The sequence below is a fragment of the Penicillium angulare genome (genome assembly GCF_028827245.1).
Source record: "Penicillium angulare strain IBT 27051 chromosome Unknown utg000004l_segment0_segment0, whole genome shotgun sequence".
NCBI classification, from domain to species: domain Eukaryota; kingdom Fungi; phylum Ascomycota; class Eurotiomycetes; order Eurotiales; family Aspergillaceae; genus Penicillium; species Penicillium angulare.
Genome location: NW_026623163.1, coordinates 5,772,213 through 5,799,283, shown reverse-complemented (window position 1 = coordinate 5,799,283; position 27,071 = coordinate 5,772,213). Strand labels below are relative to the sequence as shown.

Genomic DNA, 27,071 nt, shown 5'->3' with positions numbered 1-27,071 from the left:
AATCATAATAAAAACATATAAGCAAATAAACGAGAGGACGGAGCCCGAAAGTGACCCATTGCTCTCAAATCGCAGTGAACAGATCAACTCATATCACCACTCCATTGAACAGCGAGGCCTTGAACAGACTTCCTGATCTTATCCAGGAAATTTAGGCCAAGGGGAATCCGAGGAACGACAGGCCAGTAGAGGAAGCCTGAGCCTGAGTGGAGGAGGGAGTCAGGGATCCAGAGGCGAGAGGCACGCTCGATCCAGCGAGGGGAGTGCCGCTAGGAATGCTGAAAGGGACGCTAGAGGGAACAGCAGATGGAGTCACAGAGGGGGTGGGAATGGCCTTAGGTGTAAAGCCACGCTTCTGAGCGCCTGCAGAGGAAAGGGCGCCAAGGGCGGCCTCAACATCGGATCCCAATGAAGACAGATCAGTAGGGATGGCAAGAGAACCATCGCGCTTCTGAGCACCAGCGGATGAAAGAGCGCCAAGAGCAGACTCGAGATCGGAGCCGAGGGAAGACAGATCGGTAGGAATAGCAATAGATCCGTCACGCTTCTGTGCACCGGCAGAAGCCAGAGCGCCAAGAGCGGACTCGACATCAGAACCAAGAGAAGACAGTTCGGTAGGAATGGCGAGAGAGCCATCACGCTTCTGGGCACCGGCGGAGGCAAGAGCACCGAGAGCAGACTCGACATCAGAACCGAGAGAAGACAGATCGGTGGGAATGGTCAGAGATCCACTGCGCTTCACATTGTCAGGGAGCAGAGAGTTCGGGATAGAACCCAATGGGGTTCCAGATGGCAGAGGCTGTCTGGTTCCAGAGGGAGCGAAAGAGCCAGGGAACGGAGCACTGCTCGACGCAACACCTGGAGTACCACTAGGAGCACCGCTGGGAGTGCGCGAAGGACTGGGAAGGCCTGAAGGTGTGGGAAAGGCATAAGTCCCATTGGACTTGAGGGGAGCAGCCATGGCAGTTCCCGACAGGGCGATAGCGAGAGAAGCAGCGATGAACTTCATTGTGGAAAGTAAAATTGGAGATGTAAAGATAGAATTTGCAAGTAAAGAAGGAAGTCGAAAGATATTCAAGAGAATGTATTCAGAAGAGAGTTGATCGTTATTGATGAGAAAAAGATGGATGGACTGGAGGGGGTTCTTATACCTTTCTGACAGGGTATGAGTTTGGAGAGAGGCCTTTGCCAAAGATGATGATTTACACTCATGATCGACGAGCTGTCGAACTAGGCTCGTTGGTTTGGGATCCAGACATGATGTGATTGCCACAGCATCATTGCTTATCTAGTTGAATGGTCGAGTTCCAGACGCTTGAGCCGAGGGAATTCAATGTTCCAGCCCCACAAGATCGTCACGTTTCAACATCGGCAGAGGCCTCGTATCTAGGGACGCCCATGGGGAAGAAACAGGGACCAGGTCAGATGCAGATCGTATGCCTGGTCTGGAAGAGTTTACCTTGGAATAGGTTTGGAGAAACGTGCATGAACTGTCGATCATCGTTCTCCACAACCAACATTGAACACCAGAACCAGAGAAACATACTCCAAGAGGAAGGACTCGTGGACGAAATGCAAGAAAGCACGCAAACCAATGGCCAATGAGGTTGTGGGGGGGAAAAGCGATATCAGAGACCGTTTTTGAGATGGAGATCCGGCCGACGCATCAGGAAGAAACCCCGGACATAAACGGTAAATGAGATAGCAAAATTGGGGAAAGGAGAAGAACGATTGGAGAAAATCGTGATTGAGTTCGCTGGATCAGGGACTTGAGAAGTTGGTGCCGATTGGCGATCATGGTTGATACCCGTTGAGATCGCCGGACTTGGTGATCTGGCCGATTCATTTTCCTGGCTCAACCATCAAGCATCTTCATCGCCAATATTCTCCGCTTTGAACCGTGGTTCACATACATATTCATCCGTATCAATTGATAAAATATTATTGGTTGAATTTCGCCATCTTGATATCGGCATTTCTAACTCAGACACGATGCCGAATTGCGACAATCCCAGTACGCATGGTGCAGTTGGATATGCACGCCACAGATACCAATCAAGTTATGCTAGCACCTTGAATAAACCCACGGAACACGAATGAGGAAAATATGGTGAGATCCAAGATTCGAGGGGCATCATATAGGCTACTCGGGCGAAAGGCCTTGCGTGCAGTATAGTGACAGAGATATTATCCGCCGATGACTAGATTAGAGGAAGTTCTGCTCGGGTATCGGCATCATTTAGAATTTTTTGGATGAAGTTGCAAGGGTATATGCACTGGACTAGGAGGACTCCGACTGCCTGATTGGCTCTGCATAGTCTAGTCTAGTCTGCCGAGACATCGCCAGGTTCCAGCGATCTGCATGGAGAAACCGGTATCTAAGCAATTGACAACATTCGCCTTAATTGAATTGTTCGCGGTAAGCTCGACATTCGAGGCCTTGAATTGAGAAGCCTGTTTATCAGAGAATTGCGATTCAGCAAGTTATCATGGCGCGGAAGATGGTAGCTCTATTTTTTTTTTTATCATACCGTGAAATTGTTAGATTTGCAGCTGGATAGTGCTAAGTTGGTCTGTAGTAATGCATGTATCTTTGTCTACAGCCTTGCCCAACTACACCCGTCTATACTCGTCATTCTATTTCTCGTACTCAAGCATATACATTGTTCTATTTTGAGTGGGAAGTTTTTCCGATGCTAAGAAATTCTAACTAATGGGCTTTGTTCACTATGTTGCGGGAGATATTCAAATTCGCAGTTAATTTGTTTGTAAAAATGTAAGATAAAACTATTATTTGACAAAAACCCAACTTCAGATACAGTCACTATTCATGCCCTAAAATGTTGTTGATCTCCTTCTCGAGCCTGCTTTTCTTGCCATTCAGATTGACGGGGCTCAGTCCCATGGCCATTCTTCCAGCTTCAGATTGAATATCGTTAACAGTAGCTCTGTCAAAATGTTCCGTCTCACCCAAGCCACCAGGGAAGTCGGGAGGAGGAACCCCCTTCAAGAAGGCATTACGTTGCTGGGCGACGTATTGCTATTTACGGTCAGTTTGTCCAACAAAGAAGATACTCCTTAGAACTTGCAGAATGACTTACAGCATTATTCGGGGTCAAAGGAACCGATGGAATGTAGAATACACATGCATCGTTGTCTCCCGTGTTGATAGTCTCGGTGCCGTGAATAGTATCAGCACTCCAAAACACTGGTTCACTGTTAGCCTTTGCTCATTTATCAAATGAAAATCACTCTTACCTGTGTCACCTGGCTCGACTGTAGGGTACGGAATCATAGTCTCCTGGAGCCTCAAGTGAGGATGAAGGTCGGGTGTATGTTCTTGTGCTGTTCCTGGATTTGCACCGTGCAGATACAGTTTTCCCTCTTCGTCGTCAAGAGAGAACTTCCATCCATCGAGAGAATCCTTGCGAGTAGGTTTGAAGAAAGGTCGAAGCATCCAATAGGCAGTAGTTGGCTGCAGAATAGGATGCACGACGAGGGTACCTTATTGAACGAAATCATTAGCATTTGATTTTATTTGCAATCCATATCAACTTTGTTTACCTTGCCGGGGCCCATGACGAGATAAACCGAGCCAGCTTTGGAATGCTCGGAAAACGGAACAGCCCCCCGGGGCTTCATACATATTCATGTTTGCATCCAGACGGCCAGTCAGATCCCATGGGTTGTATTCTTCCCACTGCGTATTGTGTTAGTTGTCCGCGTTGAAATCCACACCGCAGAATTTTCAATCGTACCTTTCCTTGGAAGATCTTGCGGTAGACATGGTTGTAAGATTGATCCTCCCATCGCTCAACGCCTCCGCCATCAACGTGAGGAGGAAGTCCGAAATGTTTATCGCCGGGTGGGCGGATTTGGACGCGGTCACAGTAGGTCAAGGGGACCGAAAGATCGACTATGTCATGTAAGTTCTCTTGATAGTGATGTAAAATCTTAAGACAATACTATATGCCTCGGCCGTTACTCACTCTTCTGGTTCGGTGCAGCGGAATATAGTTGATTCATCCAAGATTGTGTAGCAAGCATGTTGGGGTGCGACCGTGCTTTCACCTGAGAAGGGCTCCAATACGATTCATAAATGACCTGAGTGGAAGTTAATGGAGAGGGAACGTCTACATAAAACTGAATGTAGGTCAAATACCTTTTCTTTCGCCTCAGCTGGGAAGCCTTTAAAGGTATGCGCCTTCAAATATTGTCGAAGATCAGTGAGAAGAGCCTCGGCATTCTTTTTTGGCACAACTCCTCTGATGACAGCAACACCAGTCCGTCGAATTGCATTGACATCAGCAATCGATACATTTCCAAGTTGAATATCGTCAAAGTCTAATTGAGGAATAATCTGTCTCCATTAGATTTGCCATCTTCGATTGGTAAACTCAACTGAAACATACCGACTCTCGCTTGGTAGCAACCTCTTCAGTCCGCACCTTCAGAGTCTCCACAAGCTCATCCCATGAATTTTGAATTTCCTCTTCGAACCCAACAGTCAAATTTTTCTTCAACTCTCGGAACCGGTCTGGCAAGGGTGCGCTCTTTCTACCCGAGAAAGTTGAAAACACAGAGGAAATATCACCCTCTTGCTTGTCTTTCCGAGTAAGCGGTGTTGTTTCTGTCTTCAATAGTCGTTTGGTCGTTCCTGCACATTTAGCTGCCTGGAAGGTCGGGCATCGAAGGCATTTAGGTGAAGCAAGTCTGTTCATTATACAAGTCAGGCCCACTCTGTAGTATTGTGTAGAAGAAGTTCCACAGATGGCAGACAGAGATACTTTTGGTTGTGTTTCTTCAAAGCCATACTTCCAGCAGGGCTTTATATATTCAACTTCGTGGAGATTTGGCGGAGCCCCCAGATTTGGTAGTTATTGACTGTCCAATCATCGGATCGTCTCAACGCCAGGATCTAGTTCCATAATCGCTGGGGAAGAGCGGTACATCGGCCTAATTTGGCAAGGGTACCGTTTTGAATTGTAGTTTACACTTTCCTTTGTCCCGAGCATCCTAACGCGATTCACCCTGGTCTAGTTCCGTGAGGGGGAAGGTTGGCAATGTTGGGGATTGGTCGGATAGATATCCTATTTTGGTGATCCTCCCGACTGAGACCCTATCTTGTCAGTCCTAGGACGACCGGTGAGAGGTAAACAGCTAACAGCTAGTACGCTGGGAGCATTTCAAACTACTAGGACTTATCTCTGCGTTTATTAGTAATCTCCTATGTATAAGTACAGCTAGAAACCAGACTTTTACCAATTAAGTTATTTTGACCGTTATAGTTACTAACTAACCATACATAGTCGATAGGCCTTTGTTACCACGTGATCTAACACGCGTCTTCGGCTCTAACCGCGTATTTGCGACATAGGTAAGACATCCAGTGAGAAGCATCCTAACTAATTCTTCAAGTGTTGCAGCAGTTCGAGATCTATCACACCATAATCTCGAAAGACTGCAAGTAAGAATATTATTCCACCCGCAATGACAAATAGCACTGAACGCGATCTCCCAATACGTCATCGCTCAAGCTCCACCAGCTCAAAACCTATCAACAAAAATCGCGAAGAGCCTCCGACGACAACCTCGTTGAATCAACCCCACATCACTCTGGATGAGAGTCGCTCAAATGGGCCCTGGAAAGACCGCATAAGGAATAGCAAGCTCGTCAAACCTCCTGTTACCTACCGTTCGATTGACGCAGAGACCTACCCTGGAACCGCTAAAGCGTTTTCGAAAGCATCAAAAACCGAGAACGTCCTTGACCTTCTTGAGTCGGACTCTGAAGACCTTGACTACAATCTTCCGCTCAAATCCTCCAAACGCTCTTCGTTAGCTGACTCTGATAATAATCGCCATTAATCCTTCCCTCTTAGACCCGACGAGTATATGCGATTTTGATTCGCCATACTTCATGGATGTATGTTGCCATTTGGAAGGCATCTCCGGCAGCTGAACCTCTTCAATGAGCGTGACCAGAGACCAAAACCGATATCCTCCAGCTTGGACAGAATTCACCATGGTCTTTCTGTTCAGGTGGAGTACATAGCTACCGAAAGGTCATACAGCCACATCTAGAACTACCTCTAAGCAACGCTACACCGTGATGAACTCGAATCTAGGCCAATAAAGAATTCAAATTATGTCCAAGAATTAAAAGTTTAAGATTTCAAAAATTGTTTAAAAAGATTTCACCGCTTATTTGTTGTACTTGTTGTACATATCAATGACCTTCTGCACCTCATCCTTAGAGCCAAGGAACACACCACTCTTATCGTGGATATGCTCAGGGACAACCTCCATTAATCGCTCCATACGAGAGTTCACAGCCAGACCACCCGCATTCTCGAACAACATAGCCATAGGCGCGCACTCGTACAGAATACGGAGCTTACCCTTGGGGCTCTTGGAGTCCGCGGGATAAGCGAAGATACCACCGTACAGCAGAGTACGATAAGCATCAGCAACCATGGAACCGATATAACGAGCACTGTAAGGCTTCTCGCCCTCGGCAGGGTACTTAAGAGAGTGGAAGTACTGGTTGCACCACTCATCCCAGTACTTGGAGTTACCCTCGTTGACAGAGTAGATGGAGCGCTTGGCAGGAAGGATCATGTTGGGGTGGGTAAGGATGAACTCGCCCAGGGAGTTTTCGAGGGTGAAGCCGTTCACACCGCCACCACGCATGGTGATGACCAATTGAGCAGAGGCACCGTACATGGTGAAGCCGGAGGCGACAAGGCTAGTTCCGGGGTGAAGGAGAGCTTCAGGTCCGACGGTCTTGTTTGCGCCGAGGAGCTCGTCGGGCAATTGGAAGATACCGAAGATGGTACCAACCGAGACACCGGCATCCAGGTTGGAGGAACCGTCGATGGGGTCACAGACGACTGCGTAGCGGGCATCGGGGTGTTCATCAAATTTGATAACATCCTCCTCTTCCTCTGAGACTAGAATGCGGCACTTTCCTGAGCCCTTCATGGCAGATATGAAGATGTCATTTCCGATGACGTCGAGCTTCTTTTGGTCGTCACCTGTTGTGTTGGACGAACCGGCAAGACCCGTAAGATTAATTAGGGAGGCGCGACGGATGTAGTAGGCGATGGACTTGAAGGAAAATTGCAAGGCATGGCACAGAAGGGTGAAGTCTCCTGAAGCTTCGGGGTGCTTGGTCTGCTCCTCCGTCAAGAAGCGGGAGAGAGTGACGATATCGGTGTTAATGTTCTCCTGGCCGACAGGAGGTGCGTTTCCGGTGTTTGCCATTGTGAAATTATTTTGGGGGATAGCTCTTTTTTGGGTCTAAGGAATTGGGAGTGATTGAGAGATTGGGCGTATAGAATGGCGGGGTGGGTCGGATAGTTGGCACCTGGGGGAGGGGTAGATGAGGAGTAGGAATCAATTGAGGAGGAAGAAGGTTGCGGTTGAACTTTTTGTTTTATAAGTCTCTTGGTTTATTGGTGGCAAGGAATCATCAAGGCAGAAGAGAGAAAGTGGAGCGGGAAAATTATAACGTCAAGAACCATCAACAGCTGGGGTACAAACCGGTCTAAGTAGTCGATTGAACCAAGTTGCCGCGGGGGAAACTGGCATTGACAATCCCGAGTTTCAGTGTTTTCGTCATTCCCGACCGAGCTCCGGTTTTCCCCTGTGTGGGACCGAGATTGCCCGCAAATCATATCCGTTTCTTGCGCTTCATGATCTTGTGACCAGGAATGTCCCTGTGACCTTGAGAACTCTTCTCACCGAAAAGACCCTTTCTTAGTAAACTAGTCACTATTGAGATGATTATCGTCTCTATTCTTGATCCGTCTATTGGGATCTACATTTTTAACTATTTTTGTTTTGTCATTTCTAAAAAAAATGGTGTTCTAGACTCTCCGGACTAGCCTTAGTGCCCAGGTGCCCATAAAGTCCCTCTCTAACTAGTTAACTATACCTTTTACGTACTAATATAACCTCGCGCGGGCATGGCTGCCCCCGAATGGCACATCGATGCTATACTCCAGGGCTCTGTAGACACGTCCCGATAGCGGGGAAAATAAAAAATTTGGTCGGATGTAATTTTAAGAGCTTAAACTCGGCAAACCTTCCCCGCATACTACCGAGATCTAGTCCTAAAACAACCAGTTGTATTTATCATGATATCGGGAAAGGAACCGGAAACCAATGTCTCCCGATTTTCATTTGAAGCTTCAAACATTTGAACGCAGTTATTCTCCTGGTAACTCAGTTGGCTCGCAGCCTCGGCATGTATGTACATTCTTAAACACGAGAAGCACATTCAGTAAATTGTCACAACGACTAGACACAGATAGAAAATAGCACAATTGGTGTTCGGGAGACGACCTTCCTTCCAAAAGCTTCCTTTCAAAATTTCATGATGCTCAATATTTACATCAGGCCAATCACCACATCTCCGTAAATCTGTGCATCCAAGTCCAGACGGACTTTGGCATGAAGATTGAGGTGAACTTTGATTTTCAAGGCACTCTTCTCGTCCTCATTCAGAAGCTTGCCCGGGAGCTGCATACCGGCAGTGGTGATACCGCCGGTATTACCGGCAACCAGTTCGCCGCCTCGAGTAGCACCGTTCATCTCGTCGTCAGATTTACCGCGGCGGCCACCGACGGGGCGAGCCTCAGAGGGAATGCTATCAACGAGAGAAGAAAGGTTAGCATTAGGCCCGGTATCACCCTTCTTTGCCGGGTCAATAGGTGCAGGCTTGGATCTGATAGGGACAGCAGAGCCCGATTGAGAAGGCGTAGAAGCAACGACCGCGGGTTGAGCGGAGATGGGGCCTGGGGGATCAGGAGGGGCATCAGTGACGGTTGCCGATTTAGCCACAGACTTGGAATTGGGAAGACTGGCTCGAGCTGGCTGGGCAGGAGTAGGAGGTGTAGTCTCTGATGAACCCGTCACAACAGGCTGCAGTGGAACGCTGTCGTCGTTCTTGGACCCCATGGGCAGGGATGACGATGAGTTCATCGACTTATCCGGAGATGTTGGATACTGAACTGGCAAGGTTGACGAAGACGAGTTTTGTGTGCTACTGTAGCCCACTCCAGATGGGATTGAATATGGTCGTTGCTTCTGCTTCTGCTTCTCTTTGATCCGCTGGGACTTGGTTTTGAACATGAATATAAGGGAAGATGGCGTACAAGGGAATCTCCCAAGTACTAGTTCAGAGTGGCTTTGATGAAGGACCGGGGAAAAGTATAAATGGAAGAGGGAAGAAATACCTGCTGACAGGTTCAGACATTTTGTAAGGTACAGGGAGATATTGGCGAATTAAAGACTCGGAAGGGCGGGTTGGAAGTATATGCAGAAAGAGTTAGATGATGATGGTCTGAGAGAATGAAAAAAGGAGCGATTGATTCGACTTGATGGGTCTTTTTCAACCTCTCGCTCGCCCATCTGTGAAAACCCTGCGATATGTATCTTTTCGGAACTTTCACCGTCCAACCCCTGCTTGTCGGAAGCACCCTGACTTAGCTGCAGATTCGATCATATGATTCATCGGGGTCAAGGCTGTTATCAAGCCTGTCATCAAATCTCAGATCAAATTGTCTCCACTCATCTATTCAGACCCCAGCATCCATACATCCTCTCGTCCGATGTAACTAAAGGCCGTCCCATCTGTATGTCTTAGCTGTACAGTCCCCGCCTTTTTGCCTACACAAGACGTCCATTACTATCGACTCTGCGTCGATGTACATGAAGCCCCGATCGTAAATTCGCAATGGTATTCGGAATAATCATGATGGGAGCCATGCTTCCAACAATGATTGGTTTGAATCAAGCAACCCAGGGGAGTCGAGATCAAGAAGAGGCCCGGAGCAACGAAGCACGAAAACAACGTGGACATTTAGTAGCCATATGTGCCCTTACACAGGGGACACCGAAAATGCGCCAACAAGTTCACAATGGACGGGTCCAAGTGGGTCTGGATGGCAAAGTCAGTCTCCGTGAGACATGATCTTCATACATTGCAATGGCTAACTATGGGTTTGATGCCCTCTCTAGCTTTACATCACCAAGAATCCAACACCAACGATGGTCCCATTCAACGGTGGTTTCTACAAACATCCCGATTTCACCCCCGATAACATGTCTGGTATCGTCACTATCAGTGGAGAGAAAGCGCCCACGCTACGCTGGGTATTTAGAGACGCGAAGACGCATGAAATGCGCTGGGGCGGCCGTCCGGATTCTGAGGGACATGTATGTGGACCCTTTGACTGCACGACAGATGAGCAGTACGTCACAATGGAGGGGTGGGAAGGCTGGTTGGCGGTGCGTCTTCCGGAGGATGAGGCAGAGGATGAAGCCAAGGCTGAATTGGGAATGGTACAGGGGCGCGGAATCTGGCGGCTGTACTTTGATGGCAATGATGACGGGGCAGATCTCCCGGCTGGCGCTGAGGGTTTGGAGATTCGTCTCAAGCGAACAGCAGCAGAGTCGTAATGGTCCGGGGCATTTTGCGTAGTATGGCACTTTTTGTGATAGTAATTGCGGATCAGAAGAAAAAAGTCGCAAGATAGAACGATGCAGTCATGTCAATGTCCATATTTCCCCTCTTTCTGATCTGAAAAACTTGTTTCAATTGCATGTATAGTCTGGGATTGTACAGGTGTTAATCCCTGCTGCGGTTCCGTGATGGTATACCGAATATACTACCACAACGTATGCGATGCAGGATCCCTGTAATCCTCTTGGTCTAGATTTGGAATATATGAGAAATTGGGTCGTGATGCATGCATAGCGCATGGAAGTTGCTATAAATCCCCGTTTCGCCCCAGGCGCGGGTGGGGAGCTCGCTGCATAGATCGTATGATTATCGGGAGTTCTCCGATCCTTTCATACGCCACCCTCGATACAGAATCTGATCATGAGATCTAGAACTCATCATATTTATCCGATTCTTCTTGATATTAGGCGTGAGATAGCGATGTCGGGGAAATTATTGTTCAATTAATTGCGACTCGATTCTACAGAATGCAAGCTGCATATTATTGTGCGTGGGATATCCTTGTGCTGGAAGCATAGGCTGAGTGACATGAGAAAATAACTCAAATGTATCCATATTAGCAGAGACGGGCTTTTTCACCAGGTACTTGCAGCCAACACAGCAGCAGCGCCCCCAAAAGCAAAATAGGCGTTTCTGGTTATCTGAGGAACCCCCGCACACTCGTTTGAGAGGCTCCGGCTACAGAATATTTTGTTGGCACCGAGGATTCGGTATTTTTAGTACTTGGGCTTTTGCTAGTTTTGCTAGTTTCGCTCGACGCATCACTCGTGCTGGTCACATCAGTTGTATTAGTCGTGGTTGATCTAGAGGACACACTTCCAGGGCCAGCAGTGATCGTCACAGGCAAGTGTTGGATCTCGCTTTGAGCAAAAGTGACTGATTCGGTTATGTAAGGCTTGCTCCCACCAAACGAAGCTAATATTTCCGTGCAGACCGCAGTTGTGGTTCCGCCAAAGGAGCAGACAATGCTATAAGGTCTACTCGTGAGGGCAAGTTAGTGAGATGGATTGTTCAGTGCAGTCTCTTGGTCGAAAATTCGGATAAATGCAAATAGGGAACTCTTACACTTGCTGTCCATAATCGCTCAACCTATAGTCCGTTGTCGTCGCTCCTGCGGTGAGCCACAGGCCCGCTCCCATCCCACAGTCGGAGCCATCGGTACCAGGCGGACAGTTGATGCTGTATGTTGTGGTACCAGCGCCCTATATACCATGTGAGTCCCTTTAATAACCCACTATGATTCAGCACAAACACACTTCTCCGACAATTGAGACAGCTAGAGGCTGGGGATCGGCGTCGGGGATGAAGAGAGAGACGATCCTGTTCTCCGCTGAAGAAAATCCCACGGTCGCTAGAGCCCAGGCATAAATTTTCCACATCGTCATATTGAATACTGTTAGGCGCAGAATGCGAGATATGTGAGAATATAATGAGAAGTCGTTCGGGGTGACAATATTTTCTTTGAAGGTTCGAAGAATATCAGGGTTCAATTTCAACTGAGCCAGGAGCGGGAGCGAGGCCTAAGGGGAATACTCTGCGGGGAAGTCTAGCGGCTCAACAGAAGCCATAACATGTGCCAGTTGGTCTTCAACTTTATGAAAACAAGTGAAAATACTATTCAAGTATGTCAATAAAACTTGAAGACTACCGAGATGGAACTACTAAATTTCACTTCATAGCCTGCAGTACTCAAACCCCCACATTTTATCATTTATCTGCCTCAAAGATGACTTTCTGGCAGCGCATATTGTTGAAATCGTCATATCTACTATATGTCAGTGAATTTATTCAAATGATAAGGAATGAGAACTTACGCCTGAACGGCTTGAGAAAGTGGTCGTATATCTTCGGCCATAAAGCTGTCTGCTGTTAGCTGAGATAACACAAGATAGTAGGAAGCCACCGTTGAACGAGATCGAATACTCACTCAAGCACATCTTGCTTCTTAGCCAGAAGATCCATAGCTTCAGGGAAGATGCCTGCAAAATTAGTCGCCCGCATAAGCCTAAAGAAAGGTCACATAAATATACTCACTTCGCACAGGGCAGCGTCCCATCTGGATACGCAGATTCTTTCCATAGGCCTCATTGCCAGTCCATGGAATCTCGCCGTTGTGTACTCCCACACTGGATAAAACACCCCATGGGCGCAACATTTCAAATCCCATGCGTAACGCGCTGCTGTGTCCCACAACTTCAATGACAATGTCGGCGCCACGGCCATCAGTCAGTTCCTTGACCCTCTCCCGAAGCCCCGACTCATCTTCTTGGAAGTTCCAAGGCTCTGCGCCCAAACTTCTTGCAAGTTCGAGACGAGCCGGTACGCTATCGATTGCAATCAACTTCTTAGGTCGGTGCTCGAGCGCGCTCACTAAAGCACAAATACCCACGGGCCCACATCCGAACAAGAGGACCGTACTGTCCTGAACATCTGTCGGGTTCAGTGACTTAAACCCGTTCGAAGCTGCAAAATACCCAGTTGGGAAGATATCTGCCATCAAAACCAACTTCTTCTCATCGATGGCCGCGGGGGCATGAAATAAAGTAGAATCCGCTAGAGGCACACGGACATACTCTGCCTGACCACCATCCAAGATCACTGATCCGTATAGTTGACCTCGCGCACAGCGAGAAGAGAAGCCTCGCGCGCAATAGTAACAGTCTCCACAGCTGACAGTAAATGGTGACACCACCTTCTCTCCTTTCTTAAAAGTCTTCACTTGGTCACCTGTCTCCACGACCTCGCCTGTGAATTCATGACCCATAATGAACCCACTCTTTGAGGGTTGGTGGCCTCGAAAAACATGAAGTTCACTTTAAAAATGTGAGTCCATTATTATGTAGTTGGTGAGATCATACAAATAACCTACCTGCCGCATAAGGCCGTGTACCTGACTTTCAGGATCACGTCTGTCGCATCTTGAATCTGGGGACGTGGGCGTTCCTCAAGGGCTACATGTAAAGGACCTTTGAAAATAACAGACTGCATATTGAAGGATTCAATAAGATAAGCAAATTCATCAAAGTTGGTGTCGCGTTTCCTGGTGATGTTTCGTGTTAAAAGTGCGGGGATAATGTATTGTTTGCAATGGTCTACTTGAGGGGTCGAGGCGTGGTGGTTTGCCTCGGCTGTACTTCTCAGTCCCATGCGGGAGATCGGTGATACTGCCGTATAACATTGTTGTCGTGAAGAAGGCCGAGGAACACCGATAGAGAGATGATCAAAAACAAAAAGAGTATGTTTCTCGGGTCTTCGACGGCATTATGTAATTAACCAGAATCCATTCTCGTATAGTAGTAAATATTTTTCTTCCAAGGTCCTCTCCCTATATTCTGGTTCTTCTGTCTGGAATGCCAAGGCCCACTGCTGGTGTTCAGCTGGGCAGAGAACACTTCAACTTCAAATGTTCCCTTAAAGATACTAGTTGCCTTGAATACTCCGGATTTGATAAAGAATTGGCGTTGGATATTAAATATTCTCCTTCTCGCATTCTTGGCAACATTTAGCACCGAGGGGTCTGACGAAATTTGAAAAAAAAAGACTTCCTAGAAGATTGCTCTATGAAGCCATTTGTAAAAGGTTATCTTTTACGATTTTAATGACTTTCAACTCACCATTGGCAATCCTGGTCGTTGTAAATTACTTTCGACTTCCAGGGCTGCCGTTCATTACTATTCAACTTGAAGTTCTCGCGATGGATGCTGTCGCTGTTGTAAAGTGTCGGGCTACATTCAAGTTGGGTACAAATGCCCCACGTATATTTTGAAATGTTCGGAATTATAAAGGATTCAAACTCGAACATTCGGTTATGACAATGCGAATAGTATATCTTATGTGAGCCAGAGGGGAGAAAAGAAGAATGACGTATACTCCCACTTGAGCCAATGGAGAAATAGAGTGCCAAGTTTGAGGCGAAAAGAGGAAGGAATCAAGTAAACGATCCGTGTTATGTACTAAAGATTCCCCGTATGTACACCTTTCACACATACTTCGTTTGGGTGGATACACCATTGAGGTTCCAGCGGGCTGCTTGACCCAGGCTACCCATGTCTATCGAAACTTGGCCCCCAATTGAATACATAGTAGTTGCAAGGCTGAATTAGAGAATTAATTTATTGCATTTCCGCCCTAGCGCTTCGGCAAAATTTGGAGCATACTAGATTTCGAGAGAGAACCCGTCGTAACTAATGCAAACTTGAATTCCTGTCATATTATTAACAACACTAAATGTATAAAGTACTATGCACCGAAGTCAAATTAGCAAATTCCGGGCTCTTATGATCGAGTACACGCACCGGTCTTACCACACAGACATTTGGTCCCATTGCGTGGGATGCTAGGGCCGAGATGTTTGGCCCGGGTACGCGTGCCCACGTCCTAAATGGCCAATAAAACGATTGCGCACCCCGCATTGCGTGCGTAAGTCTTTCCTTGAATCGAGCCAGTGATATTCTCAGATGAATCGTACATGCTCCATGGAATGCAAGCAATGAATGACATTCGGCCGCGCGCTCCGACCAATACTGGCAGACAGAAAGTGATCATGAGTGATCATGTTTTCCTGGGGATGTGGGTCTCTCCGCAAAACCCCATGTCAGCGAGTTCATCCCCATGGGACACCGAGGCCATCTGAGTCTTCGATACGTATGCTGCCTTTGTCCTCCAACACAAACAACAACACGGGTAAATCGGAAGCTCGCTGGAAAGTCGCGTTCAGGCCCCCGTCGTCATGTATAATGTATTATCCGGCAGCCGGGTTCGGGTTTACATCCCATCGCCGAACTGTAACCAGAATTCAAGGCCGAAGCCATGTCGATCGCTCCTTTCCAGGTGACACCCGAGACGCCACCAAGAACTCGGATTGGATGTTGCGGGGGCCACTAGAGAAGGGGTATATTGCCTGAAAGTGCTTGAGTGGTGCCAAGAGCAGATGATCAATGAAAACCAACAAACAGCTAATGAATGGTGCGATGGGCTTAGGCCACCTACGTAAAATAGGGAGGTAAAGCGGGATATCTAATCTCGGCCAAGCCAAAGCGAAGGTGAGCGCCGACGCCACAGCCGTAAACCAAGCTTTTCATTGCGTTGCTTGATCGTCATGAAACAAGAGTTATGAAAGTTTGCTTGCTTGGACGGAAAATGCCCTAAATAATCACCTGTCGTTGCGTAGGAAGAAGAGTAGATGCAATGGATCTCCAGATGGGAAACCATTTGGCCCCTGACGCGGGGAAACAGGGACGGTGGGTGGGTACGGGGTACGGGGTGCATGCTGACATGGATATGAATAACAAAAGAAAAATATCATTGGGATGTGTCAATCAATCAGAATGGCGACCCGTGGAAAAATAATGTACAAGTTCTTTCCAATCCCAACAAAGATCCACAATACTTCCGAGCTTTTCCCCCATGGGGAGAGCCCAGTGTCAGTTGCACCGGATTTCGAGTCGTGGATTGGCCATTTCGGAGCTCCTGGCCCCTCCCTCCACTTTGCTAGGTCGTATTTTTGTAGACTAGAACAAGATATGTGTGGTCAAGCGAGCGCGAGTGGAGCTCACTTACAGGTAATTGAACAGTTAACCCTTCAATTTAAGTTCAAGTTAATAATGGCCAGTGCAACCGTTCCTCGAAACAGTGGTACCCTCGAATCCTGCGTCCTGTGACAGAGATGGGTATTTTATTATAAGATCGTCCCCACAGCCCCCCTGGCTGGAAGTCAGGAAATCTCTTGTTTAGGTGGTTCTATTTCCTCCAGGTTGATCATGGTTGTCGGGAACATCTATGTGATTGCTTCCGTCGCCGTCGTCGGCGGCGGTCTCTTTGGCTTTGACATCTCGTCGATGTCTGCTCAGCTGTCTGAGAATTCCTACCTTTGTTATTTCAATGAGGGGCCTCAGGGCCCGCCATTTAATGACGCCGACGATTGTAGTGGTCTGTCTTCGTTGCGACAGGGTGGTGTCACTGCTTCTATGGCCGCTGGCTCCTGGCTGGGTGCCTTGATCTCTGGTTTTATCTCTGATCGTCTTGGACGTAAATATTCCATCATGTTGGGTTGTCTTATCTGGTGAGTATTTCCAAGGCTATCTTCGCCATGATTTGCCTTCGAAAATGATCTATGTTAACATGCTCTCATAACCTAGGATTATTGGCTCTACTTTGATTTGTGCTGCCCAAAATATAGCCATGCTTTGTGTAGGTCGTGTCATTAACGGGTTGGCCGTCGGAATCGAGTCAGCGCAGGTTCCTGTCTACATTTCCGAATTATCGCCTCCTTCGAAGCGTGGTCGATTTGTCGGTTTGCAGCAGTGGGCTATTACCTGGGGTATTCTGATCATGTACTAGTAAGTCAAAATTAGGCCCGTCTTGGAACTTTTGCTGTCGACTCTGGTGTTCTAATGCGAGACAGTATCTCATATGGCTGCTCCTTTGTTGGAGGCAAAACCTCTTCTGACTATAGCGCGGCGGCTTGGCGAATCCCCTGGGGTCTGCAAATGATCCCGGCTGTTGCTCTGTTCTTTGCCATGATGTTGTTGCCCGAATCTCCGCGTTGGCTGGCTCGTATGGATCGTTGGGAAGAAGCACACGAGGTACTTGCGCTTGTTCATGGGAAGGGTGACCGCGACCACCCATTCGTCGCAATTGAATTGCAAGATATCCGGGATATGTGTGAGCTAGAGCGAACCTTCGGAAATGTCACCTACTTTGATTTATTCCACCCTAAAATGCTCAATCGAACCTTGATTGGGCTTTTCACCCAAATTTGGTCTCAGCTGACGGGAATGAACGTGATGAGTGAGTAATCCTAGAACACCCTGCGGACTCTTGTTTGCACCCCTAGTATTTCGTGTGCCTTGCCTATGGCCAAGAAATGCTAGTAGTGGTATATTCAACGTTGAGTGTGGGCTAATTTGCACCCCCCTTTTAGTGTATTATATCAGTTATGTGTTTGGCATGGCTGGGTACACAGGAAACGCAGCCTTGCTTTCCTCGTCTGTTGAGTACATCATCAACGTCGTTATGACCCTACCTGCTCTTTTCTGGCAAGATCGCTGGGGTCGTCGTCCAACTATGCTGGTGGGTGCGTTCTTTATGTGCGTGTTCATGTTCGCGAACGCCGGTATTCTAGGTAACAACGCAACAATTATCCCGGTGGATCAACGTACGACGCCCGAGCTGTCAATGTCCGTGACTGGCGCAGCCTCAAAGGGTCTTATTGCCTGCACATATTTGTTTGTTGCCTCATATGCTCCCACATGGGGTCCAGTTTCATGGACATACCCACCCGAGCTGTTCCCATTGCGTCTGCGTAGTAAGGGAGTCTCCATGGCCACATCAGGCAATTGGGCTTTCAACACAGCTCTTGGTCTGTTTACTCCATCGGCCTTTGCCAACATCACCTGGAAAACGTATATTTTGTTCGGAGTATTCAACGCGGCCATGTTCATCCACGTCTACTTCATCTTCCCCGAGACAGCGGGTAAGACTTTGGAAGAGACGGAAGCCATGTTTGAAGACCCCAACGGTATCAAATACTTGGGAACTCCCGCTTGGAAGACCCGGGTCCACACTCGCAGCACAATTGCCATGGAGCATGGCGATGTGGAGAACGCGAAAGCAGCTGAGGCTCGCGCCGAGGTTGTGCAGGCTGAGGCCACCCAGTAAGCACGATATTTCTGCTCAATTTGAGGGATATGCAGGCTTCATAGATTGCATTGGGCAGATTTTTGTCGAGGATGAATATATGTGCACATTCTGCATCTGTATAGGAGACTTGCCATAATCTGTTAATGTTAACCAAATGGGGCATGGATTTTTCAAATATGTGTACGTTGAAATGTCTATTATTCAAGTTGGGACTTGAAAAAATTCAACTTCAACTTCTCTCCGTCTCTGTTATGTATCGTATAGTATGCATCACGTAGTTTATCGCTGTGGACTTCCAGGTGGTCTTCAAGCAATGAAAACCTCATATATCCACTCACACGTCACTTTTTTGGAAATGCCAAGAGTCTTCCCGCCTGGATTGGAACCTTGTTTTTGCCAGGAACTGGATCAGGTCGGACTTTCCGTCATGTTTCTCCAAATCCCACGTTTTTGGCACGTTAAACGTCCTCACAGAACATGAATGACACTATGCATATAGCCCAAAGTTTTTAAATCACGATATAACTGATGATAATCACCATAGTTATATAAGGTTTGCTAACTAAATCGCAACTGTCTAAGCGTACATGTCAGAACCCACTACAAGTGGTTTTGAGGTGGGGCGCACACGCGTCCAACTAAATTCCAATGTCTCCCCTTCGCGCATCTTCCGAACTCCTCACTTCCGTACCTTATCTTAGTGCGTCATGTCCCCGACCACTTCTCGACCAACCTTGACCTTCTGGCTTTGTCGACTATAGTCCGTTTGGAGCATCTTTGGCAATGCTCTGCGATCCCCTTCGCACTCTGCCTTCCTGGGCTTTAGTCCAGCATGTCCGTTGACGGTGGCACGACGCCTCGGCGGTTCTGGTCACCATGGAAGGGTAAGTCAATCTCGATCGCACAGATCTCATTATCTCTATATGCGACTTCTTCCCTTTGTAGCGCACCATTCACAAGAACCGACTCCCCCGCGGCCATGCTGACATTTTCCCAGCGTTCATTGCGCCATTCCATCCGCGAGGTCCCAACGGCCGCCAAAAGGGCTGGAGACCCTTTGCGTTACGTCCACCATTCCTGGCTGGACTTGTATGCTTGACATGTGCCATGTTCCTGACTTTGGAGGGTCTCCGGCAGTATAGCAATCGAAAAGGCGGCCTCGTTTTCTTCAACGATACCGACGATGTCACCTCACTGCAATCCTTCTTATACAATTATTTGCCCATCATCATCTCGCTCCTACTGCTCATGGTCTGGACCGTGGCCGACTTCGATGTACTCCGACTCGAACCCTATTTCCAACTCTCACAACCGGCTGGTGCCGCAGCCAATGTGCTTTTTATCAATTACAACTTTGGACAAACGATCCTGACTCCGATAAATGCCGCGCGTCGTCGCCATTGGGTAGTTCTTTGGGTTTCTATGGTCACACTTTCAATTCGGATGATATTGCCTGCCTTATCAAGTACGCTCTTTGAACTTCGTGGAGTCGATGTGATCCACCACGCGGAAGTGAAGAGTTGGCCCACATTAGTTGATCTCGACAGTCAAGCCAGCTGGATGTCAACACAAAGTAACAGCACTTTGGATTCGGCCATATCATCAAGTGAAAAAGTTCAACGCACGCGATCTACAGATTATGCGATCCCGCCGGTCGAGATCCCCGACGAGACTATCGAGAAAGACGCATTGTGGACAATGGACCAGATAATATACTGGACTGACCTGGTGTGCATTGATGTTCCTGTGGAGGATTCCCTTACATCAGTCAATATCAACAAGGCCACATCTAGCTCTGGCTATCCTACCATCTCATGGAACGCGACGGGTGTCGATATTCAGGATGATGTTAACAGCTCATCTTCCTGTCGATTGAACTTCCAATACGATAACATCTTCTTTCCAGAGACTGACTACCTCCAGATTCGCTACTGGGAACCGGTCATTGCTCAATCCGCAGCGTCCGAGTATCCGAACCGGACACACGCCTTCACAACTACCGGATGTGATCCCTACGATATCTATGGTATGATGATAGCTGTCAACGCCACCAACACCAATTCCTCCGATCTGCACTATGCAGCTTCTCCCGATGCCTTTGCCTGTGACATCAACTATTATAAAGCCCAAGCGAAGGTTACGATGCATTCCAACAGCTCCATTACTTCGGTTCAAATACACCCGGCCACGACCCGCTCAGTGACTGCAAAAGAGTTCAACATCATCCACTTCCAAGCCCTGTTGTCGACTCACTCTCCGTACACTAGCGATATGCTATTTATTCGCGAAAATCAAACCACTGGAGCCCGCATAGTCACCGAATTACCCGTTATTAGCGAAGAATTAGGTGACCTCGAACCTCTTATTGTCTTGGACAGCGCTACGGTCATGACAAAATTTGAATTCCAGTCTCGCATTCGCCGTGACGTGAAGCAAACATTTATTCTCACTCTTGGGCGTCTTTTCGACCCTGACCATAATCCCACCATCATCTCTGCAACCAGTTCCTCCAACCGAGTCGCCATTGCAATCGTTACTTTTGCCGCATTCACTTCAGAGTTCATCCTAGCTGTCGCTGCCGTCACTGCATTTTATCTGCTTTTCTTATACAGGTTTCGCGAGACATTTCTTAAAAGTGACCCTGGCTCCATTGGAGCTATGTGCAGTATTGCCGCCGATGTTTTCCACCCTTTAAACATTTTAGCCGACCCCAACACCGATTTTCATCAGTTTTCTACTCGTCAACTCAATCGTTTGTTCCGAAAAGCCCGCTGTTATTGGCGTCCCGGTCCATCCGGTGACCGACTGGAGATATTGGCTGAAGATGGGTCGCCGGTACAGCTTGAAGCGGATACACGAACCCGGGTCGACCCAATGCCTCATTTTCTAGTCGTCCCTTTTTTCCTCGTTGAATTTCTTTTACTAGCAGGAGTTATTATAATGATGGGCCTTGTGGTTTCCTCTCTTCAACGCGACGGTCGGCTACGCCATTTAACACAATCTGGCTCGAGCTCTTTACAAGTCGTCCTTTCTTTTCTTCCTTCCGTTGTGGCGTCCTCCGTTGGATCCCTGTGCACATCGATTCATCGAAACCTTAGTGTCCTGGAGCCTTGGGTTCACCTTCAAAGAGGAATGGCTTCGGCTCGTGATTCTCTAACACTCAACTACGCATCGCAAAGCCCCGCTGCGATATTGTTCAAATGTGTTCGTGATAAGCATATTTTGCTTGGTCTAGTCTCCTTGGCATGCGTGGTTAATATGGTGTTAACCGTTGTTGCTGGCGGCTTGTTCACTCAGGAGTTGAAAACATCTTCTCTCCCAACAACTGATCTAACCATGAACTATAGCCAGTCTGTTTTCCAGCGAAGCGACTTTGCGGCCGAGTTCACTGAGTACGATCTAATACAAACTAGCATTATGAGTGGTGTTCCCATGCTTCCCTGGACGAGCTCTAATCGGTCATTTGTGCCCGTGCATGTTCATGGTCATAAATCGGACGCGATGTACGGAGCAGATATTCTGGGCATTGGTGCTGACATGGAATGTAAAGCATTAACCCCCGAGGAAGGTCTCTTTCGCAACGAGTCCTCCGGACAGGACTATTGGCGGTATACTACGTTTGAGAACTCGTCAATCGAATGTTCGGCGGCCATGCCATCCCAGAGTAAGGACGAGGGTATTGCACTGTCTATTCATTTCCTTTCGCCTGATGATATGAATGGCACCACTGTCTGCCAGACATCCACGGTCTTAGTGGTTGGGCGCTGGGATTATCTTGCTGATAGCCCGATCACCGATTCTAACACAATTGCCGTCCACTGCGAGCCTCGGGTAGCCTTACAAAACTACTCAACCACATTTGACGAAAGGGGCCAGATCAAGAAACATACGCCTCTTAATCACACGTCTATCACCGAAGGCTCCATGTATGAGAACGCGACCGTTAGCTTGGGCCAGTTCAATAAAGTTTTTGCTGCTATTCCTGATAGCTATGTGGGAAACACAACTGCCATAAACGGAACGTATAACATCTCTTCATACGATTGGGCCGGCTTTCTTGTTGCTCGTCTTTACCAGCGCGAAGATCCGGACTTCGACTCTCTGGAAGCTGTGCGCCTCATTGACTTGACTCGGCATGTGTATCAATGGGTTTACAGTACATATTTCTCCATTTGGCGTCATCTTTACCTCGACCCTGCGGGGCACGAATCTCAAGCCACCAATCCGATTGTCATCCAAAGCACTTGGTACATGATGCCATCTATTCCCTCCCTGGCGATCGCTTTGATGATCATTGGCTTCGACACTCTCATCATTTTGCTTGTCTTTGGCACACGCCGAGGCCGATTCCGAGGCCCAAGAATGCCGCGTTCAATCGGTGCTGTTGTACCATGGATTGCCCATAGTCGAATGCTGGGCGATTTCCAGGGCACTCATACTTGGACTAACGTTCAACGACGTAATAATCTCGGTGAGTTGGGGAAACGCTATGCCTTTCGAATGTTTCTGAGTCCAGACGGTCGCTGGCGATTTGCTGTGGATGAAGAACCGGACCAGAAAGCCGTTGAATCCGATGACCATGCAAAGTCTACATCTATCCAACTACAAGAGATGCCTGGCCACACACCTGAAGCCTAAGCATCAACGAATCTACCTCAACGCCTCACGATAATGATCTTTTCTTCTTTTATTTGTTTTTATTTTCCCCCTTTAACCTCGCGTGGCATTAATGATACCTGTATGTATTGGGGAATCTCGGCGTCTGTAGAGCATAGATCAGTCTACAAGGCTAGCGGGCTCTAGCTTTGATATGGTCCTGTCAGAACCTCGGCCGGATTGCAAAAGATGGCGCAACGGGGTTTATTGTTGTGGAGCTTGCATTGAGCTATTTACTGAGCTCCTGTTACATATACCTCATTTAAGCATTTTTGGACATAAACATGGAATAAGACTTGATATTTAATGAGCCAACCAGCTTTGGCCAAAACTTCCATTCACATGAACTTGTTTCATACGGGAAAGAAAGAGCAACTCAAATCCAAACAAGAGGATTGGCTCCTCTTCCAATTTCTAATACATCTTTTTTCTCTGGGTCAATATTTGCGAGTGCAAGGGGACAAATGACGCAAAAGGGATGATGGCAAATATTCGGTGACAGAAGAAGCCCTGGAGACTCCCAGCTGCGAAAGGCTAGTATAGTAAAGACCACGTGCTACCATCGCGCAGTGGATACAACTCGAATATTCTAAAGTGAAAATGAACAGCCAATTGATGCAGGTCATTAGGTACTGACTAGAATAATTGAAAGTAATTATTGCACGATTCCCCTCTTATCCATATAGAACAACACAATCACCTCTACAAGGCTGCTCGGATTCGGCCATCCACCGCGCGTAAAAGTACATGAAGTGTTTCAAGATATGGAGCCGAGATACCTAGCTCCCGTGATTTTTGCACAGGGAAACCAAGAATAACATCAATCTCCATAGGACGTCCGTTCTTGCAATCAGTTTGCATGCTACTTCCAATGCCAGGCATAGCGTTGATTTTGTCCATAAGCTCATCCACCAGGCTATCATTCAACATGACCCCACAGCCACGAGCAATTTGAATAACCTCCCTCATTAACTGACGAGTGAAGGGCTCGGCGTTCTCTGAAGAGTGCAGCCAAGTTTGGGTGTCGATCAGTGTAAGAGCAGTGATAGAGTTCCAGGCAACGTTCCATACAACCTTTTCCCATCTTTGTCGCTGTATATCCTCCAAAACTTGGAATCGGGTCTTGCCGTACTCAAGGAGGTCGGCAAATCTCTTGAGGCGTTCTTGCTCGGTGCCGGCGTTCACTTTAGGGTTGAAGAAAAGGCCGATTTGCGCATCTTCGGATTTGGTGTGCTTGATTAGTCCGGGAGTGGGCTGACTGGCACCGACCCAGGTCTTTGATGGTCAGCTTTGTTGCAAATATTTCCCATATAGCCTACTTACCACACATGAGATAATTGAGTTTTCGGGATATTGTCTCAGATATGTTTCTTCATTACCCACTCCATTCTGGATGATAACAATAGTGGTCCGACCCGGCTGCACAACTGGACTTAATTCGGCCGCTGCTTTGTCCTGGTCGATTGCTTTATGGGCGCACACAATATAGTCTGCTGGTGGTGCTTCCGCGGGGATTTTGACAACTGTAGTCACGGTTATTTAAGTCAATTCTTCATATTAAGCCTCCAAACTGACCTTTATACGGGCGAAATGTATGATCTCCGTGATTTTCACTTTGAATCGTAATCCCCTAATGGCCGTGATTAGACAGATGACAATCAATTTCGGATGGTGTGATAATCACTTTTGTGGAAACAGCATCATAGTTAGATCGAGCAACAACCGTCAGTCGCACATTTTCGGAGCGAGACAGAATGAACGCGTAGAAGGAGCCAATGCTGGAAGGTTGTTAGCAATCGGTATCCATGAAAGTTTGGTGGGAGACAGTGAGTTCTTACGCTCCTAGGCCGTATAGAAGAACGTCAATTTGCTCCGACATGGTGCTGTATGGGATGAAGAAGAAAGGTGTGGATCTTAGAATGAAGGAGGTCTATTAACTGGGGAATCTTTTTTCTCTGTGCCTGACGGAAGCTTGCAGACTTTCACCTGGGTAAATCCCAACCGGACGTGGGGTCGAGTTTACCCATGTGGGGGTGGACCGCTTCCCCGCACAGTGAGATCGGTGAATGTCCGTGGATGTGGGGGCACCATTAGCACAACATTTCAATGTCCACGAGAAGGCGAACAGGCATAACGATTAGACATAGGCGATCTCCGAAATACTGAAAGCAAGCTTATTTCTCTCGGGCTAAGAGATTGGGCGCTACTTTTGAGGCTTCAAACCTCTACTGCTAGCTTGATTTTACCAGGTGGAGTACAGAAATTAATATTGGTCTCGTTTATTTTCAATGTTTTCACGAGGTTTCTCTTATAGCTTGACTGATCCAATCATATCACGCTCCAGCCGAGCAGCATTGATCATCTCTGGGCGCAGTTCTTGAAGACTGGTAGCTCCAAGAAATATCATATTTGACTCAATCTCATGCCGTAAAATTTCCAACATCCGCCGTACACCGTTCTCGCCATACCCGGCTGAAAGACTGTAAAGAAATGGTCGACCGAGGCCAACAGCGGTTGCGCCGAGGGCGATAGCTTTGAGAACATCTGTTCCTCGACGGATCCCACCGTCAATGAATATCTGCATTTTGCTATTTAATATAGCCGGAGCAAACTTGCGTATTTCCAGAAGAGTCAGAAGTGGCGATTGTGCTCTATACACGTATAGGTGGTCAGCCATGTCAATGAAATTAAAATATGGCTTCAACGGGCCAAAGCTTACGTGTCTTGAGAACGACCTCCATGGTTAGATAGAACTATCCCTTGAACCCCGTGCTCGTAAGCAATGACAGCATCCTCAGCACATTGAATGCCTTTAATCACGATTGGGAGGTCAGTCAAATCTCGGATCCAAGAGAGTATACTCCAATCGATAAATGGTGAAATTGAGCTGGCGGCAACCTTGGCAACGCCTTGGCCTTTTGCATCGCTATCCTGTGTCTATTGAAGATAGATAAGTCGGCTATTCGATCCAATTTTAGGGGTTATTAGCAGAGCTTTTCTTACTGTGAAGCTCAAATTCATTCGCTCATCCATCTCTCGCTTGCCAACTACCGGAGAGTCAACGGTGATCCAGATTGACTGAGCCCCGGCCTTAACAGCCCTTTTTACTAAATCAACCGATTTGCTGATATCTTTGTTGACGTACAATTGTGCAAACAGCGGTTGGTTAGGCGATGTGCGTTCTTCCATTACTCGCTCAATGGGGAAGCTAGCGCTGTTCGCTAGAACTTGCACCAGCCCTTCCTTCCCCGCAGCTGCAGCCAAGGCGCATTCACCATCTGGGTGGGCAAACTTTGCAATGCCAACAGGAGACATATAAACTGGCAGAGATACTTTGTGCCCAAGAATGGATGTTGTCGTATCCACTGCTTGGATTCTGCGCAAAATACGCGGACGCAACGCGATCTTCTGATATGCGTAAGCATTCATTTTCTTACTGAATTCGTCATCGGCTGCTGACGAGTAGTACGCCCACGCATTGGCAGGTAGGAACTGTTGAGCGACTTTTTCGAAATCATGAAGATTGATTAGTGTGTTCAATGATGGAGGTGCCCCATCGTCTGACTGAGGGATAGACTCCCTTGGGGTTTCTGTCGCGTTGCTGAGAGCATCCAACTCGGCTGGGTCAATATGACCTTGAAGGGCGCTTGATGGAAGCGCCTCCGTTAGAAGTTCTGTCGAGTGTACCGACTCAAAATCATCTGTTGCGTCCTTGCCAGCGCAGCGGAGAATCACATTTGCACCACCTGGGTGCGAATCCAAGAAGTCTGTAACAAGGTTAGTCTTCAAGAAAATGACAACCCGTTGTTCTCTGAAATAATACATACCTGTCACATCGTAGACGCCGCCATGAATAACGACCCAGCAGGACTTTCGGTCGCTATGCTGCCTGATATCGTCCCCCTTGATTGTCATTGTTATAACTTGCCTTGCAGAGGACTCCTTGAACTTCTCCGACGACAAAAGCAGTATGGGACGCGTTTCCGTACTGCTATATTTTCCCCACGCTCTGAGAGCTACCACGGTCGCCCCCGCTCTTTAGGGGCGGGCTACTTCCGACAAGGCGTGGGGGTACCGTGCTTCCTGCTGCATCAGCCAAGGACTGGGATGGGTAGGATCAACACACCATTGACCCACCCATCCATCAAAAACGGAGAATCCGGGGAGCGGGGAAGTAAGCCCCCTTGTTCGAGATTGATATTGAATTTAGAATACCTTTCGTTTTTGATGATGTTGGATGCCT

At 47.7% G+C, this 27,071-nt stretch overlaps 12 protein-coding genes across 12 annotated transcripts; 4 read left to right on the top strand and 8 right to left on the bottom strand.

Annotated features, from left to right (window-relative positions):
- Positions 1–151: 151 nt before the first annotated feature.
- On the bottom strand, positions 152–1,009 carry N7478_006069 (uncharacterized protein; the record flags this gene model as incomplete). The annotated part of the gene is made up of 1 exon (XM_056922283.1): positions 152–1,009. One exon carries the CDS (start codon positions 1,007–1,009, stop codon positions 152–154), a length of 858 nt encoding a protein of 285 aa, XP_056780320.1.
- Positions 1,010–2,824: 1,815 nt separating this feature from the next.
- N7478_006068 (DUF1479 domain-containing protein) lies at positions 2,825–4,721 on the bottom strand (the record flags this gene model as incomplete). Its single annotated transcript, XM_056922282.1, has 8 exons — positions 2,825–3,040; positions 3,102–3,208; positions 3,259–3,504; positions 3,565–3,700; positions 3,759–3,916; positions 3,990–4,104; positions 4,163–4,360; positions 4,413–4,721. 8 exons carry the CDS (start codon positions 4,719–4,721, stop codon positions 2,825–2,827), a joined length of 1,485 nt encoding a protein of 494 aa, XP_056780319.1.
- Positions 4,722–5,063: 342 nt separating this feature from the next.
- N7478_006067 (uncharacterized protein) lies at positions 5,064–5,868 on the top strand (the record flags this gene model as incomplete). Its single annotated transcript, XM_056922281.1, has 2 exons — positions 5,064–5,098; positions 5,502–5,868. 2 exons carry the CDS (start codon positions 5,064–5,066, stop codon positions 5,866–5,868), a joined length of 402 nt encoding a protein of 133 aa, XP_056780318.1.
- A 336-nt stretch (positions 5,869–6,204) lies between these two features.
- fbp1 (fructose 1,6-bisphosphate 1-phosphatase) lies at positions 6,205–7,266 on the bottom strand (the record flags this gene model as incomplete). The annotated part of the gene is made up of 1 exon (XM_056922280.1): positions 6,205–7,266. The coding sequence occupies one exon, from the start codon at positions 7,264–7,266 to the stop codon at positions 6,205–6,207; it is 1,062 nt and encodes a 353-aa protein (XP_056780317.1).
- A 1,128-nt stretch (positions 7,267–8,394) lies between these two features.
- N7478_006065 (uncharacterized protein) lies at positions 8,395–9,138 on the bottom strand (the record flags this gene model as incomplete). The annotated part of the gene is made up of 1 exon (XM_056922279.1): positions 8,395–9,138. The coding sequence occupies one exon, from the start codon at positions 9,136–9,138 to the stop codon at positions 8,395–8,397; it is 744 nt and encodes a 247-aa protein (XP_056780316.1).
- A 625-nt stretch (positions 9,139–9,763) lies between these two features.
- On the top strand, positions 9,764–10,467 carry N7478_006064 (uncharacterized protein; the record flags this gene model as incomplete). The annotated part of the gene is made up of 2 exons (XM_056922278.1): positions 9,764–9,958; positions 10,027–10,467. 2 exons carry the CDS (start codon positions 9,764–9,766, stop codon positions 10,465–10,467), a joined length of 636 nt encoding a protein of 211 aa, XP_056780315.1.
- A 1,125-nt stretch (positions 10,468–11,592) lies between these two features.
- N7478_006063 (uncharacterized protein) lies at positions 11,593–11,916 on the bottom strand (the record flags this gene model as incomplete). The annotated part of the gene is made up of 2 exons (XM_056922277.1): positions 11,593–11,733; positions 11,788–11,916. The coding sequence occupies 2 exons, from the start codon at positions 11,914–11,916 to the stop codon at positions 11,593–11,595; spliced, it is 270 nt and encodes an 89-aa protein (XP_056780314.1).
- Positions 11,917–12,238: 322 nt separating this feature from the next.
- On the bottom strand, positions 12,239–13,678 carry N7478_006062 (alcohol dehydrogenase family protein; the record flags this gene model as incomplete). The annotated part of the gene is made up of 5 exons (XM_056922276.1): positions 12,239–12,296; positions 12,346–12,390; positions 12,459–12,510; positions 12,566–13,344; positions 13,401–13,678. 5 exons carry the CDS (start codon positions 13,676–13,678, stop codon positions 12,239–12,241), a joined length of 1,212 nt encoding a protein of 403 aa, XP_056780313.1.
- A 2,612-nt stretch (positions 13,679–16,290) lies between these two features.
- Positions 16,291–18,190, top strand: N7478_006061 (sugar porter family MFS transporter; the record flags this gene model as incomplete). Its single annotated transcript, XM_056922275.1, has 4 exons — positions 16,291–16,592; positions 16,669–16,869; positions 16,935–17,320; positions 17,454–18,190. 4 exons carry the CDS (start codon positions 16,291–16,293, stop codon positions 18,188–18,190), a joined length of 1,626 nt encoding a protein of 541 aa, XP_056780312.1.
- Positions 18,191–19,004: 814 nt separating this feature from the next.
- Positions 19,005–22,810, top strand: N7478_006060 (DUF3433 domain-containing protein; the record flags this gene model as incomplete). Its single annotated transcript, XM_056922274.1, has 2 exons — positions 19,005–19,056; positions 19,170–22,810. 2 exons carry the CDS (start codon positions 19,005–19,007, stop codon positions 22,808–22,810), a joined length of 3,693 nt encoding a protein of 1,230 aa, XP_056780311.1.
- Positions 22,811–23,530: 720 nt separating this feature from the next.
- Positions 23,531–24,707, bottom strand: N7478_006059 (ketopantoate reductase family protein; the record flags this gene model as incomplete). The annotated part of the gene is made up of 5 exons (XM_056922273.1): positions 23,531–24,103; positions 24,152–24,351; positions 24,404–24,458; positions 24,513–24,606; positions 24,667–24,707. 5 exons carry the CDS (start codon positions 24,705–24,707, stop codon positions 23,531–23,533), a joined length of 963 nt encoding a protein of 320 aa, XP_056780310.1.
- A 429-nt stretch (positions 24,708–25,136) lies between these two features.
- On the bottom strand, positions 25,137–26,743 carry N7478_006058 (FMN-dependent alpha-hydroxy acid dehydrogenase; the record flags this gene model as incomplete). Its single annotated transcript, XM_056922272.1, has 4 exons — positions 25,137–25,479; positions 25,548–25,765; positions 25,832–26,595; positions 26,656–26,743. The coding sequence occupies 4 exons, from the start codon at positions 26,741–26,743 to the stop codon at positions 25,137–25,139; spliced, it is 1,413 nt and encodes a 470-aa protein (XP_056780309.1).
- Between the last annotated feature and the right edge of the window lie 328 nt (positions 26,744–27,071).